A 15,274-nucleotide genomic window follows, 5' to 3' on the forward strand; every position below is an offset into this window, starting at 1 on the left:
CTTGAACCTAATTGCATTACTGCTTATTGCCATATAGACAAAAGCAAGTTCTATTGTCTGCAAGGAGATACCAACCATAAGTGAGCTGTGTCCATGTGCATGCACAAACGCAGGGTACAGTTAAGCAGTTAATTTTCTTGGGATAACTATACTTGCATTCACTGAACATTGGATCTGCTTCCCAACATGAGGCAAATTTATGGAACGATTCTGCATTGCCTCTTGTTCCTTGGTGTTTACTCTTGCCTGTAGTCTGAATTAAGAAATTTAGAGTTGGGAGGAAAGGAGAGAAGAGGTTTGCATGTGTTTATGTAACCTTTGCTTCTCAGAATTTGTGAACAAGGAGCTTTGACTATTCAAATTCCATCAGCTTCCTGTAGGATGCTCTTTTAAGGTGTTCCTACAGTTCCTGAATGTATATATCTAGTTGATAAGAGATCAGCTATCCACAGCACAAGGAGGGCAGGTGGCCAGTTTTCCACATAGCTGGAGGTTAGCATACTGAAGCTCCATACAAAAGCTAAATAAACTGGGGAAATTGTAGAGGGCTGTTGAGTAATTACAGTGGTCTCAGGACAGTTATGGAGGTATGATGGAGGTATGCTTATATCTTTTACAAGAAAAGGAGTTTTGAATGTAAGTGGTAGTACAAAATATTATTTTAATTAAAGCTGAACTTCAAACTTCTGTTGTACTGTGATCATAAGTATTTGTTCTAGGTCTCATTATAGTGTTCTCATCTGAGAAGGCTAGTATCAGGCAAGGTTCTTCTTTCACTCCAGCTTACGTGGCTAGGAGATAAATTTCATTATCCTTCTGCTAAATTAAATAATGAGAAATGTCAGCTGCGTTTCCTACTGAGCTGGATTCCTCCTCAGAGTGCAGTTTTCCAGTCTTTAGAGGAAGCAATTCCAACCTTCTATTTAATAATTGGAGTGACTGAAAATTGCCAGTAAAATTCACAGAATTAATTTTAATGGATGCAGGGTGCCGGTGCTTGTCAACAGGGGGTGGTACAGAGGAATATTGCTTGGTATTTTTGACCAGCAAACTTCAGCTAACTACCTAGGGAAATAATTTTTTTAAAAGGAAGGCAAGCTGTTAGAGACCTGAGTTACTGAAAAGAAACCTTATTCTGACAACAGGGAGCAGAATGGTTTTGTGTTAATGAAAATAGTGTGAAGCTGACACCAGATGATATTTTAAAATTGAAATTTAAAATCCTTGTTTCTGCAGGTTAGGGACATGATCTCTAAGCAGTGAACAGCTTCACTTGGCAGTTCATCACAGATCAGTGCTGATATGTCAAGCCAAGTAAAATCCTTTGTGGGAGCAAGTCAATAATCAGCAAGTTAGGTACATGATTAACCTGAGACAACAAGATGCAGTTCCTCTCTGAGAGCCCTGCTGAGATCTAACCTTCTCAGTATTACTATTTAGCAAATATTCCAAATGCCTGGTTTAGTCAGTCAAACTGATGTAGCCATGAAGCTGTCTAGGAGCTGCCTTATGTGGCATGTGAATAAGGAGTGGAGCTCCAGAGGAGAGGTAAAAATACAGTTCTGAGTGGCAAGCTGACCCAAAACAGAAAATGTTTTCTTTCATGCAAAATTCTTCCAACCTGTACAGTACTACACAGAAATAGCAAAATACACATTGCAGGCTTGAAATGATCAATAGGAAATTGATCAAGGGAAGATAGTTGTATTATTAAAATTAATAATGTCTAGAGGATGAACTGTAAATGTCAAATAATGCATTAAGTGACTCGACAGATTTCAACAATTACCATGTTACTTCATGTTGGTAGAACATTCCAAATGACACATGAAACAAGGTACCCCTGTAGAAACATCACTGTAATTTTTTGAGAAAGCATCATATGCAGTTATATTGTTTTCCAGCAGAGTTTATAGTTACAAATTCTTTGTAATTTTTATTTAAAATAGTTACAAATTTTTCATGTCAAAATGAAAATTGTTTAAATTAGAACAGGAGATGGCTTTATTTGAAGCAACTTGGATAGCTGGGGAGCTTCAGTGTTACCTGGTTTTCTAATCAGTGCTTAAATGCATTTTGATGCTCTGACCACCTTTAAGTTACCTGTTGTCAACTGTGCTGCTGTTCCTGAAAGCTGTGCTGCACTGTACAGGTTGTGTTGTGTCACATACAAATGCTGAAACAAATAATTTGGCTGTCACTGTGGGTATCAGATGTTTCATGGGTGTATTTTAATGAATAATTACCAGCTGGATTTTATGAAGAACTAATTTTTAAGCACTTCACAAATACATTTCCCTGACATATGTTTTCTTGGCTGCTTGGGTCTTATAGGGCATTGGCATGAAGACAAAAGCTAGCCACAGTGCCAAACATGTTTTTTCCTTCCTTCCATTTGCATATGCATCCATTACTAAGACAAGAACTTAAAAAAATCTTTCTTTTTAATTTCTGATTTCAATCACTGTCAGGGATTTTGTGGAGCCACGCAAATAGTTCCAGATCTAAGAAAAGAAAAGATTATTCTTGTGCTTTGTCTTTTCAGTCTTTACCAGTGCAAAGCTCTCTTTGCTTTGCCATGCTATCAAAACTAGTTCACTGTCTGTAAGCAGCTGGGCTCAGTCCATTTGTGCTATACGGGTGGCACTGTGCACTGGAGTTACTATTGTAGACATTAAGTTAAAAAACTCTTTTGATAACTCCTCCTGGTTGCTGGAAGAAGGTCGTTATTATTTGATGAATAAAGTGCATCAAAGGACAGAAAGCACTGAACGGAAAAATAATAAAACCAAATTGCTTAGAAAGGACTCAGTATGTGATTCAAGTTTGTAAACAAAACTGTGCAGTGGTGTTTTGGTACACTGTGTAGTAAAAATAAACTCACTGAAAGTGAGAAGTAGTTTGGCAAGTCAGTTGCTTATATGGAGCTTTAATTGTTGTCAGTACTTTCCCCCAGCAAAACTGAACCCTGGAGATGTAGTCATTTGGGATTTCTGGTGTATTTTGTTTCTGAGCAATTGTTGCCTTTTTTGTGGTCCTTTCAGTATGTAATAAAATAGAAAGGATCACTGAAAAAAATAAAAAACCAAAACAAAAAAATAGTCAGTGATACTTCCAGATTCCTTCAGATGTTCAGTTTGGTTTGACAGATCCATTCCCTAATTCATTTGAGTTATGAATTTACAGTACTACCTTGATGACCAGGGATTTTAGATTTTGGAGCACATATACCTTCTACTTGCTGATACAGTAAGATTTGTTCACTCAGGGAACCACTAGCAAATGCTTTCTATTCTTCCTTTTTCCTCAGTCTGAGGAATCCAAAGAGGAATAAAACCATATTATACCCTGGATCAGTTTGCACTAGTATTTCACCATCCATGAGGTTATTTAGACTTAGACATTTTGCTTTACCCTGATCATGAAATAGTTCTTCATAGTTTGATTAGAGGGGCTATACCAGTCTTAACTGAAGTTAAAGTCATAGCCTTACAGCAGCCATGCCAAGAGACCTGCTCTTACTAGGTCACACCCCATGACTGTGAAGAGATTCTGCAGTTAAAACTACTTCATGCAGTTTCAGCCTGAATACTCTTCCCCTTCGATCTTGCCGACTGCTGAGCCCTCTCTGCTATATGAGGTAGAATCAGCATCAAACAGGGGGAGGCAGAGGAACCTGCCAGCACAAGCAGAGATGAACAGTGTGTTGCCAATGAGAAATGTCAGCTTTTATTGCTACTTCCTTACCTGACCCTTTGTGAATGATTGTTCTGAAGAGCAAGATTTCTTTTTCCCAAGGTGTTGCCCAAGCAATAACATTTCCCAAAGAGGGGATGAGTCTGTCCTTAACCTCTGACTGTTAGACAAGAGGTTTTAGTATTTCCAAATGTTATTGATTTAAGAGAGTGAGATGTGTTTGGCATCTCTGATTCTCTGAACATTACTGATATGCCAGTTCTCTAAATTTCTGGGATGCTTTGGTTTAAATGTTCCAATTTACCTGATAAACCACCTCCTGCAAAATCCTCTGTAAAAACAAAGGCTCAAATGGAGGGTAGTCTGATAGTAACAGTTTGGTGACTCTTCTTACTCCTCTTTTTTTTCACATGGTTAGGGGATAGGGAACAGTGGATAATACACTGACTGTGACAGGAGCTTTCAAGACTGGTAGACCTGGGCTCAAATTCCTACCCTGCCCTGCATTTCCTTTGTGCCTGCATAGTGGTGCAGCTCCACATGTTTAACGGGAGGCTACTGGTACTTCCATACTTTTCCCTTTGTTACAAGGCTAAGTGTATCCAGGACTTTGTGTTTCTCACATAGAACTGTTACAAAATCTCAAATAGAAAGGTCAGCTTTTATATCCCAGTCTTAGACAGATATGTACTAAAGTGTTAGAGTAGTCCACCTGTCTGTATCTTGTACTAGATAAGAGAACCTGTGTTGTTTTATTGCATATTGCGAATTATTTGCAAAAACCCACTGTTGTTGAGTGGAATGCAGCTTACAAGATGGGCCTTTGTGGTTCTTTAGTCTGTTTAGTATGCAAGATGACAGTTTTCTGTTTAAACTGAAAGGAGGTGAAGGTGGATGCTTTCTCAGCTGTTGCAAGCACAAATGGTATATGCTAGAGATAAGGGACAGAAACTCATGGCAAGCAAGCACACATACTATTACTGTATTTTATTGAACACATGCATCTTTCTTTAGGCATTTCTACCTCTGTCTACTCCTACGCAGATGTGTCTAAAGATGTGTTTTCATAGGGGACTTGTTATACCACTGTCAAAAGATTTGATATATTGATTTTGTTGTTTCTTAAGAACTTCCTTTAGATAGGGACTATTGAGCTAGTAAGTTGAACATGGCATCAGCTTGAGAGCTCCACAATCACTGATATTAAAAGCAGGAAAAAAAAACTGTTGGGACAGCTAGTCCAGCTGATTTGTTATGCAGAATTATTTCCTGGTGTAGATTAACCAATATTCCTTCCATTCCTGTTTAATTGTGTCATGCAGTGGCATCTCCCCTGGGAGGCTATTACTGAGCTTAATAGATGGGAGGCTTATCTGACATTCATCTTAAATTTCTTCTTTTCTTTCTTAAGTTTCTTGCTATTAATGGTGCCATCCCTCTTATACTCCAAATAATCACTTGCTGTGTTTGATCCCTTTAACAAAGATTAATGTAATGTTCTAATTTACTAGGAAACCATCCAACCACAAAATCTCAGTTTTCCTTAATGTAATTTCAGTTCCTTCAGCCACTTGATTTCTGTTATTCCTTTCCATGCTCCCTCTGGTTTTCTGTATCCTACCTGCCCCTGATTGTTCCACACACAAACTCAGGTAAGCAACTCTTCCTCTGTGATATAAAATTCACAGAATGTATTTTTATTGGCTACTGAATTACCTAAGCTCAGACAAACATATTTCTTGTTTGTGCTCTTCCTGTTTGCTTCCATCTTCATGGGTCTTCCATTCCATGGTAGGGCTGGAGCTCCATCTGAGACAACTGTTCCTCATGTAATAAGAATTTACAGTAAACAAGTGCTTGGGAAAGGGTGGTTTGCTCATTGGTTGAAGGTTTCCAGCTTTGAAAGCTGTGTAGGAACCTGAAATTTAATTATTCAAATTGTTGCTTTCCTTTCTTTCTCAAAAATCACCCTGTAGAGAAATAAATATTACTTGCACATTGATGTACATTGTGGAAATACTATTGTGTTACAAGGTTGAAGAGAAAATAAAGTGTAAAATTTTGAGCTGAAACATAATTCTGTATTCAGGTCTTTTTGTTTGGGGTTTTGTTTGTGTTTGTTTGTTTTTTGTTTTTTGGGTTTTTTTACCCTGCAGTATGATTTCATGGAACGCTTGGATGGGAAAGAGAAGTGGAGCGTGGTGGAGTCCCCACGGGAACGTCGAAGTATTCAGACCCTTGTTCAGAATGAGGCTGTGTTTGTTCAGTACTTGGATGTGGGTTTGTGGCACCTGGCATTTTACAATGATGGCAAAGACAAAGAAGTGGTCTCTTTCAGTACAGTTATTTTGGGTAGGTATCTCCACAAGCTGAGAATTTCTCTGTTTATGCCTTTCCTTCCATAAAATCCTAATACTTTCTTACAATCTTCAGTATTTGGCCTGTTTATCATGTTGCACTTTTTTTTCTTTCTCAACAGTACTCTGTAAAAATGTGTATAATGGGGTCTGATGCTTACTGAGTGATTTCTCTTTTAAACTTCCAGCATTCCCATAGATCTTGTTCTGAAAAACAAGAATCAGATTCGTTCAGTCTGCATTGAAGCATCCTCCAGTTAATATTTGTCCCCCATTAACTCTGTCATTTTTATATGACTTACTTGCTTCTCACCAGTGGAACAGGATCTGAGAGGAGAGTCATTTAATCTTGGCAGAAAGTCAGTTCAAGATTCTGACACGTGTGAGTGAGGTTATTATATGCAGTCACCCCAGAGATTATTTGCGTCAGTTAATTAGACAGATGCTGTTTTACAGCATACTACTTGCCTAATAGTGAGCAATCTCATCAACATGGTGGAATCAAACTCAGAAGAACACTCAGCTGATGATCTGAGAAGGCTGCGGTTGTGTTGGACGAATAGGGTTACACTTAGTTGAAAATCAAACTTTACTCTAAATTCTCTAAGCTTTATTAGAAGATCTGTTGAACTTTGAAGCATTTAATGGTCTTTGCTGAATATCTTGTCACAGTAGCATTAAAAAAATTCTGATAGTCTATGTATTATTCTCTGCTGGCTGGGGAAGTGTTTAATGGCACTGTATTATATAAATTGTAATTTCTGTTAATTTAAGGAAAGAGAATGCACGAAGTCCAAGGGAGTTTTTAAGCTTAAAAAATAGTTGGTCCTTTTGAGTCTTGCCTGATTAATGATATGAAGGTTAATTTTACATTAGTATAAAATTTATTTTGGTGACTTAAGTCACAAAGGGTGTAGGAGGATAAAATACTGTGTCATTAAGTATGAATATAATTGTTTCTGTTGATGAAAAAATATTTCTTCCATAGTTTATACATTGTTTTGCAAAGAGATACTAGGTGCTGTGCATGCTTACATATATATATATTTTTATTTATTTATTTATTTGCATATTTGGCTATATAAGGCTTTTTCTGCTTCTCCAAAACCAACAACAATAGTGCTTATACCTTATTAGGCCTCATTGTTCTTAAAAATCCCTCAGATATGATAAGATGTCCTTAAAAGAGCTGCCTGGTCCAGAATACAGCTTTCAAAGGCCTAATAGACTACTTGATAGTGCAATAATATTAATTGGGTTGTAATGTAGAGACAAGTATAGTGTTTGATCCAGTTCAGATGTTCAGAAGGTTTCTCTGGAAGAGAAGAAAGATTACCAGAAATATTATTAGTTAACTCCTAGACAGTACTAAATTTACCATGATTTTGAATATATACAAAATGCTTTTGTGTGCCATGAGAGAAAATAATTAATAAATCTTCAGACAAGCTTCTTCACAAGACAGCTTGATATCTTTAGCATTACATTTCAATTTTTATTTCCATCGTTTGCATAAATCATTTCAAGAGGCCAAGCTAATGACACCTCTGAAAATTTCCTTTGGGTTTTTTTATTTTATTTAGTCCTGCAACTATGAAATTAGATTTAAAGTTGTGCTTGAATCTTTTCCTCATTTCAGTTTAATTTTACAGGAAAGTACTCTGTATGGTTCTGCTAGTCCCAAATCAAAAATTCATTTTCTGTGTTGTACAGCTGCCATTTATTTGGTGTGTGGGACTGATGGAGCCATTTAGTTTGGGACCACAGGTCCCACAACAGGGACTAATAGTGAAGAGTAACAACATTCTAATTATGTTTTTATTCCGATAATTTGGTATTGAAAATATGTTCTACTGAAATCCAACTGCTTTCAAATGAAAGTGATTTTCAGAACTAATTTCAAAACTGGAGTTTTATTTCTAGGTTTTCATTATACAAAGCAATGTATGTATTACACAAATAATAACAGAAACTGTGGAAAATAATTATTTTGGTACAGCTGAAGTGTTATGTTCAGAGTGGTGTGCTCACTGAGATTATGGAAGTCATTAACACTTTGGTCAGTCATTTAAACTTTTTGTTGCTAAACCTCATCTGTTTTTATAGACCTCTTCTTCATCCTCCTGCATAATCACTTGCACTTTTTTAATTAATTTTTTTAGGTTAAACAATATTTGCTGGAGCAAAAGAGCTTCTTTTTGTTATGTCCAGCAGATATTTCTGTCACCTTAATTCATGTGGTTTTAAATGTCTGTTGGAGGAAAAGAAGATAGATTTCTTGGAATAATCAGTTTCACATGGAAAAGTGGTTGTGCAATATGAAAGTGCCATTGCAAAGGGGACAGTGTCGATTTCTGATGAAGCATTATGTTTGCTGCATGATGTGAATTCAAACATAGCTGTAGAGGTGCAAAAGGCAGCCCTGACTACCTGTTGAAACATGAGACTTGAGCACTTTCAGAGGGCTTTGAGTTTTAACGGTGCTTGGAGATTTATATGACTAGTGTATCACCAGATCTCTACACTTACTAATACTGTGGTAATACTTGGTACCTTTCTGCTTCACCTAAACTTTGTAGTGGTGTTATTAGTATTATTATTATTATTAGGTATTATTCTTCTAAACTGAAGAAAAATTAGGCGAAAATCTGTAACCTAATTAGGAACCGACTAATACTCCTGCATGCTTGTATTTCAGATTCAGTGCAGGACTGCCCACGGAATTGTCATGGGAATGGCGAGTGTGTATCAGGTGTCTGCCACTGTTTTCCAGGATTTCATGGAGCAGATTGTTCTAAAGGTATCATTTTTCCTATGTTTGCAAATAGCAATAGTGAGTGTTTGTGATGTGTGTAGATCTACAGTGACTACTTAGCATGCATCCAAGCTAGAATCAAACAGATTAATATGCTTTTTTTTTCCTTAGATTTCTTAGTTAAATATAATGAAGTGAAAGTATTACTACGTTGCTGATGAACTTGAACAAATACAACTTGTTTGTGTCAGATATAGTAGGCAGAAATGGCTGAAAAGATTTATTTTCTGTAAAGTAGATTATTATCAGTGCTTTCTGATAATCATGAATTGGTCTGCAACAGAAGACCAGTTATCATCATCGACAGCATGCCATGTATATTCTGGCTTGGCTGAGTCTTACTTCTAGTTCATTGCATTTTTCTTGCTTATACTACCACTCTTTGACCAGGGGAAGTTCAGCTTTTTTAGGAAAATAAGTAGGATTTTATCAAGTCTTAAACGCTTTTCTTGAATTTAGATTGTTAGTTTTAACAACTGAAAGATGCATGATTATCCAGGATTAAACAGAAATCTAAAAGATAGCTGAGAATTGCCAGTATTTTTTACTACGTTTTTCTAGGAGTTTAGGACAGCTGTTGTAGGGGTGAGATTCATAAAGCAGGTCCTCTGTAGTTTACACAGCTGGTAGCACATATATTGTCTCAATCAATGGCTTAGTTGAATCACCTGCTGTTCCTGAGCCCAGTCACCACATTGTACAGTTCACTTCCTCCTTAGTTTTTGTGATATTTAGACACATTGTAAATATCATGTGCTTATAGTTGTTTTCCACAGGAAAAGATTTGTTACTGTTCAAAGGGCCTGGTGTTCGAAGCTTATCAAAAGGCCTTGAAGTGCCTTAGAGTGTACTAATTTCTTAAAATCCTGATCCAGCCATAAAGAAGGTTTTCTGTTTTCACTGGTGTAGCAAGGTGGTGTCCAGCATACCTGTATTTGTCCATGAAATACTGCTTAATTAAGCTGCCACAGTCATACTGGAGAGAGTAATTTCTCTTTTGTGTCTCTATATTTTTCGCTTAAAGGTGCCATAGTACACAAAAACAAAAAACAAAACAAAAAAATATAAAACCCCTGAGAGCCTTGGAAAACTAATGATATTTCCATGCTAGCCCTACTCATTTTAAAAAATGCTGTTTGATAACCTGAGAAATTAAGACACTTGGCAAATAGAGGAGATGTTTGTATATAGCATAATAAGTGGTGTGATAATGTGTGCTGTGCTGTAAATGCACATTGAGAGCTCTGTGTATTGCTGTGGTGTTAACCTGGGAAAGTGTGCATGCAGTGACTGTGCTTCCCTGCCACTCTTCACATATACATGGCCATCAAAGCAACTCATCTGCATTTTGACTTGTGGAGCAATCCTGCATTGTGTACTGAACCTCTGTGTAACACCGTGTTCTGTGTTAGTGCTATGTCAGGTAAATAGCTTTCTTACAGAGTACTTGTCAAACTGTACCTGCCAGGCTTCTCCTACCTCTCAGTACTTTCCCTCTGCTTTCTCTGTTGTCTCTTTCCCTTCAAAAGCAGAAATGGTTTCTTGGAAGCTTCTATCAACTCACTTATTGTGTTCTTGTCAGATGTCATGGTATCTCTAAAAAGCAAAGAAGCTTGGAAAATGACATAAAATGATGAAGTAGGTGGGTTGACAGAATTCTGGTGTTTCTCTGCAAGGCCATGGCTGCACATCTAAAGACTGTGAGACGTACCCAGAAGTGTGCAGCTTAATTAGGCTGTAAGGGCTACGAGCCTCACCCAGTTCACAGGCACTGTCATACCTGTTCTCATCACCACAGATTTTTTCACTCACTTTAATGTTGTTTGTATGTGAGAGCAGTTTCAGAAGACAGAAATCAAAAGTAGGATTGTATGGATAGTAAAATACAGTAAAATGAGATAGAGAATTAAGTATATTCTAGCGTATTATATGCACAAACACATGTACATTATACAAGTATTAGTTCCATAGCAACACATCTTCCAATGTTTCAGTTCTCCACTGTAAAATAATTTGGTGTGAGACTTAAATAATAAAATACAGAAAAAATGTGAACAAGCTACTGAGATGGATTTCAGAACTTGATTCATGTAATAACACAGCAGTCTGGGAGCTTCATGTGGGGTGAAACCAAAGTTTGAGAGACGAAATACATCATCTTTATACCAGTGAATCCTCTGCTACAGGGCTGATCTTGAGGGCATGAGAGGAAATGCATCTTGAGGGCACTCTTCTACAAACTATTGCATACATTGCATGGGTACTCCCTCTGTTATTTAACTCTGTTATTTAACTCTAGAGAATAAAAACAAAATTTTAAGAGAGACACCTCAAATTTTACTTGAGATCCATTAGCCCCAAGAAAATAACATGAAAGTTAATAGAAAGAGATGAACATCTGGCTCAACCTATGGGCTGGAATATTATTTCATACCATGCTTGAAGTGGATGAAATTTCATTCACTCAATCTATGCAAGTAGTTAGAGCCAGTGGAAGACATGCTGTGAAATAAGCTGCACTCTGAGTAACCTCTCATGCACAATTACCTGCAGTAATTATTGATAGGAAGTGATGCTATGGCCAAGGATCAATATAAAATGCAGACATGCAGCTAAGATTATATTGTTCTGGTGTGTTGTGACTTTCTGATATTCCCATCTCTTTCTCTATAACCTCTATGACAACCATCCAAGAATATCAAGATGTCTTTCTTAGTGTTCCCACTGTTAATGTCTGATAATAGTTTGGTCTTTCATCTGCCGAGTTCTGTGGTAGATTTGCAAGCAGGAATCCTTTGTCATGTCCTGCTGTTCACCATTTGTAGAGTTCAGTGTTACAATGGGATGAGTTCCTGGAAGTGACTGGAGTTGGATGTGATTTCATTTCATCTCGTAATATTTTTGAGGGATGTGCTCCACTCCTTTAACAAAAGTACTTTCAAAGACATTGTCATATACTGTTTGCAAATGTGTTCAGGGTGCCCTTTAATTTTGCAGTTGAAAATACGAGGATTTGCATGGTAAGCATGTTTAGCTAATCTGAAAAGGTAAAGCAATGCACCATCTCCTGTGTTTTCAACATTGAGATGATGAGCATAGCCTGTTAAGAAATGGTGTCCAACTTGTAAAAGAAAAAAAAACCTGAGTCAGGTATCTTGTGTGAGCTGCTGTGAAATTGCAGATATTTCTTGAGTGTTGAGTGTTATGTGATAAGAAACCTGTTTTATATTTTAAGCTAAATTGATTGAAGGCTTTTTGCTTTTTTTTTTTTAAACCAGAAATTTGTACCATGTTTGTTGACTTTTTAATCTGATTTTAAGAACTTTAATGATTCAGATTTATGTTATGCACAGTTTCTTTTCCTGTTCTCCTTGTGTGGGTTTTTCATTATTTTATTTTCATTCTGTTTGTTTTTGGCTTACTGGCAAAGGACGGCGCCACTTTAATAAGTATAAAAAGAAGGGTAGGTTTTTTCAAATTTCTTTTTATTTCTTTTGCGACATCTATTTAGTTTGAAATAGTTACTAAGCTGTAAAGTGTAGTCTATCTCTTTTTAAATTTATTCTGATGGATTTGCTGTTTCTGATGATTGCCCACATCACAAGAAGAGTTCCTACCACTGCCATTTTCTTTGTTATGTCTGTGCTTTTAATGTCTGTATAAAAATATAAAAAGCTGTCAGTTATTAGGTAACTGAAGTGTAATTGCTAGAAGTAGCAGCGACTCTTGCTTCTTCTCAGTTATTATTCAAACTTCAGTTGTCTGGAACTATTCTTGCTCTGAGGTTTTTCAGAGGCTTAGTGCTTGGGCAACAGTTCATAAAGTCATGGGGTTTGTCCATCGAGTACTCTGCTTGAAACTGTCCTCTTCATGCCATGTCCAAAATGCTCCCAGTGGCATCAGAGATTCTGGGAGTAATTGCAGTTAAGAAAACATGCATTTTGGGGTGTGTCTTGCTGAACAATTCAGTACTTGGTTCATTGCTCTAGGGTGCTTGCCCTGCATGAATGAATGGTGTCAGCTGGTAATGGGGGAGTTTGTATTTCCTCTCTGTGTGAGTAAGGAAGACAACATTCACCATCATAACCTGGCTAGAAATTTTAGGAACTGGAAACAAACAGAAGCTCGGTGGAGTCTGAAAGGCAAGGCCAGAGGTGGCACTGACCAGTCTTTCTCCTCTGCTTGTTCTGCACATTTTTGTAGGGTGACAGAAGAGATGGGACCCATGGAAAGGCAGCACGATGGGTCTGCCATGGCACAGTCAAACTGGAGAGTGTGTGTCTTGTACTAGTCAAGTGAATCAATGCAAATTTATGCAATAACAGATTATAGATCAGACAAGAGAAGTAAATTGCGTTAAAAATTACGGTACCCAAAGCAGATTGGTTTGGCAGAGAAAACAGGGGAGAGGTAAAGCACTGAATTTATAGCATTATAAACAGGTTGCCCTGAGCCATAAAAGCTAATCCTTTGTGCTTAATGCTTTAAAAGCAAAACAAAAAAATAAAACAAGCACCTGTCTTCAGGAATTTACCATGTAAATGTAAGTTGACACGGAATGAATGGGAAGCAATCAACAAATGTGGAGATGTAAAAAAACCTGCTAGCTATTGTTATAAATACACCAGCAGAGTGACTGTTGTCAGTTTGGGGGAACACTGTGGAAGAAGGCAGTGTTAAGGTGGGGCGATGAAAGGCAAATGTGCTTTCCAGAGGAGGCAGAGCATAGGGAAGAGCTGAAAAAGCTCTTTTTTAGTCACAAAGAGGTTGAAATCAAAATTCTGGTAGTGACCAGGTCTGTAAGTGAAGTTGAAGCATGCTCAGCTTCTGTGTCGTAAGTGAAAAGGACCTGAAACAGGACTGGGAAAGAAGAGCCGTGTAGCTGAAGGTTTAATTAACAAAGTGACGACATGATTTTTGCACAGTAGTTGCACACAGACATGACTGAAGAAGATGGAGTTTATCAACACCGGAGAAGGCAGATACTGTTTTGCTGAAAGTTAGGGTAAGAATTCTGAGAGAGATGCAATGTAGAGGAAATCTAAAATTTTGTCAAACCTGAATGTGAGGTGAGAAAACAGATGACTCAAAGAATAATACCCAGATTATCAATCTGAATGATATACAGAACTTTTTTATTTATTTTTTTTTTACAGAAATGTAGAACAGTGGTAGTGTCCACTGTGATAGAGCAAGAATACAAGGGAAGGCTGAGAAGGAGCATATTAGAAAAGAGAAAAAAAGGACTTTATTGGCAAGCATTTTATGTGTTCATTATCATAGCATGTCTCATCACCATGAGACACCATACTCATCACCATACTCATTTTATTTTAAAAAAGTGCTTTTCATTGAAAATACTGCATTCATGACCTGGAACAGACATGTATCTCCTATAACTTCTTGACAAAATCGAGCATGTGCAGCTTCTCTCTTATTTTCTATTTCTAGGTGGGTTTGGTTTTGGATTTTAAGTGTTTGTGTGTGTATGAATGCCAATTAAATTACATGGTGTAGCAGAAGCACAGTCCTGGATTGCCACTTGTCTCTTCTCTCCCAGTGGGTGGAAGCCTTATTTTGGTACTTGAACAGATAAGGCTGTCTTTGGCAGTGTTCTTCTCCAGCAGTTCCCAGCTTTATGACTCAGTACCTTGAAATGCCTTTGTCATAAATTTTCTTCTCATTTTCCTAGTTTTATATTATTAGCAGACGTTTTTCATTTCTGGCAAACTGATCATGTCCTCACTTGTCTTCCAGTGAGTTCCATGTACAGGGCATGTACTTCTGCCCTCACTTGGCTTATGTTTTGGAGCTGCAGTACACTCTGAAGGGTGTTGTGCCATCATCAGCTGTGCCTAAAATAATTACAGAATAAATAAATGGGCATGTAACCTATTTTTACAGTAACTGGAAGTCATTGCCATCTATCAGCTGCTAGCTTGCCTGCATGAAATGAGATAGTACCTTTGATCCAGTGTCAGGTAGAGAAGTATAGCCAACACAAAATCCACCACTCTCTTTTCAATAGGCAATTTCAACAGGAGCCAAGAACTGAAGGCGTCACAGGCTGCTTTCTGATTGTTTTGTGGTTATGGCTCCAAAAGCAGCTCAAGGCACACAGTCAATAGTGTGACAAGGAATACACTACAGGAACCATCCTTTCTAGTCTGCAGCTTTCCTCATCAATCCTCATGAACTGTGTTGGAGATGAAAGATAAAAACAAGGGATAGGAGAGTCTGGTCTCAGGGATTCTACAACAAATGCCATGTTAAATGTTTTATAACACAAGGCATTTAGCATCCTTACATTTCATTACTCTTTAAAAGATGTACCTGTCCCACTGCAGATCAAATGTGAGGATTAGCAGATGTTTGCAAGGCATGTGCTATTAGTAACAGAATGGGG

The 15,274-nt window shown here is 37.5% G+C and overlaps 1 protein-coding gene across 4 annotated transcripts in view; it reads left to right on the plus strand.

Moving 5' to 3' along the window:
* TENM2 (teneurin transmembrane protein 2) overlaps window positions 1-15,274 on the plus strand; it is a 426,310-nt gene that overhangs the window by 320,242 nt on the left and 90,794 nt on the right. For all 4 annotated transcript variants that reach the window (XM_030458892.1, XM_030458896.1, XM_030458893.1 and 1 more), the window contains 2 exons: window positions 5,853-6,048; window positions 8,752-8,853. In XM_030458892.1, coding sequence (XP_030314752.1) covers window positions 5,853-6,048; window positions 8,752-8,853 — 298 coding nt within the window. The remainder of the gene's footprint in view (window positions 1-5,852; window positions 6,049-8,751; window positions 8,854-15,274) is intronic.

The sequence above is a fragment of the Calypte anna genome, chromosome 13 (genome assembly GCF_003957555.1).
Source record: "Calypte anna isolate BGI_N300 chromosome 13, bCalAnn1_v1.p, whole genome shotgun sequence".
In the NCBI taxonomy this organism is placed as follows: Eukaryota; Metazoa; Chordata; class Aves; order Apodiformes; family Trochilidae; genus Calypte; species Calypte anna.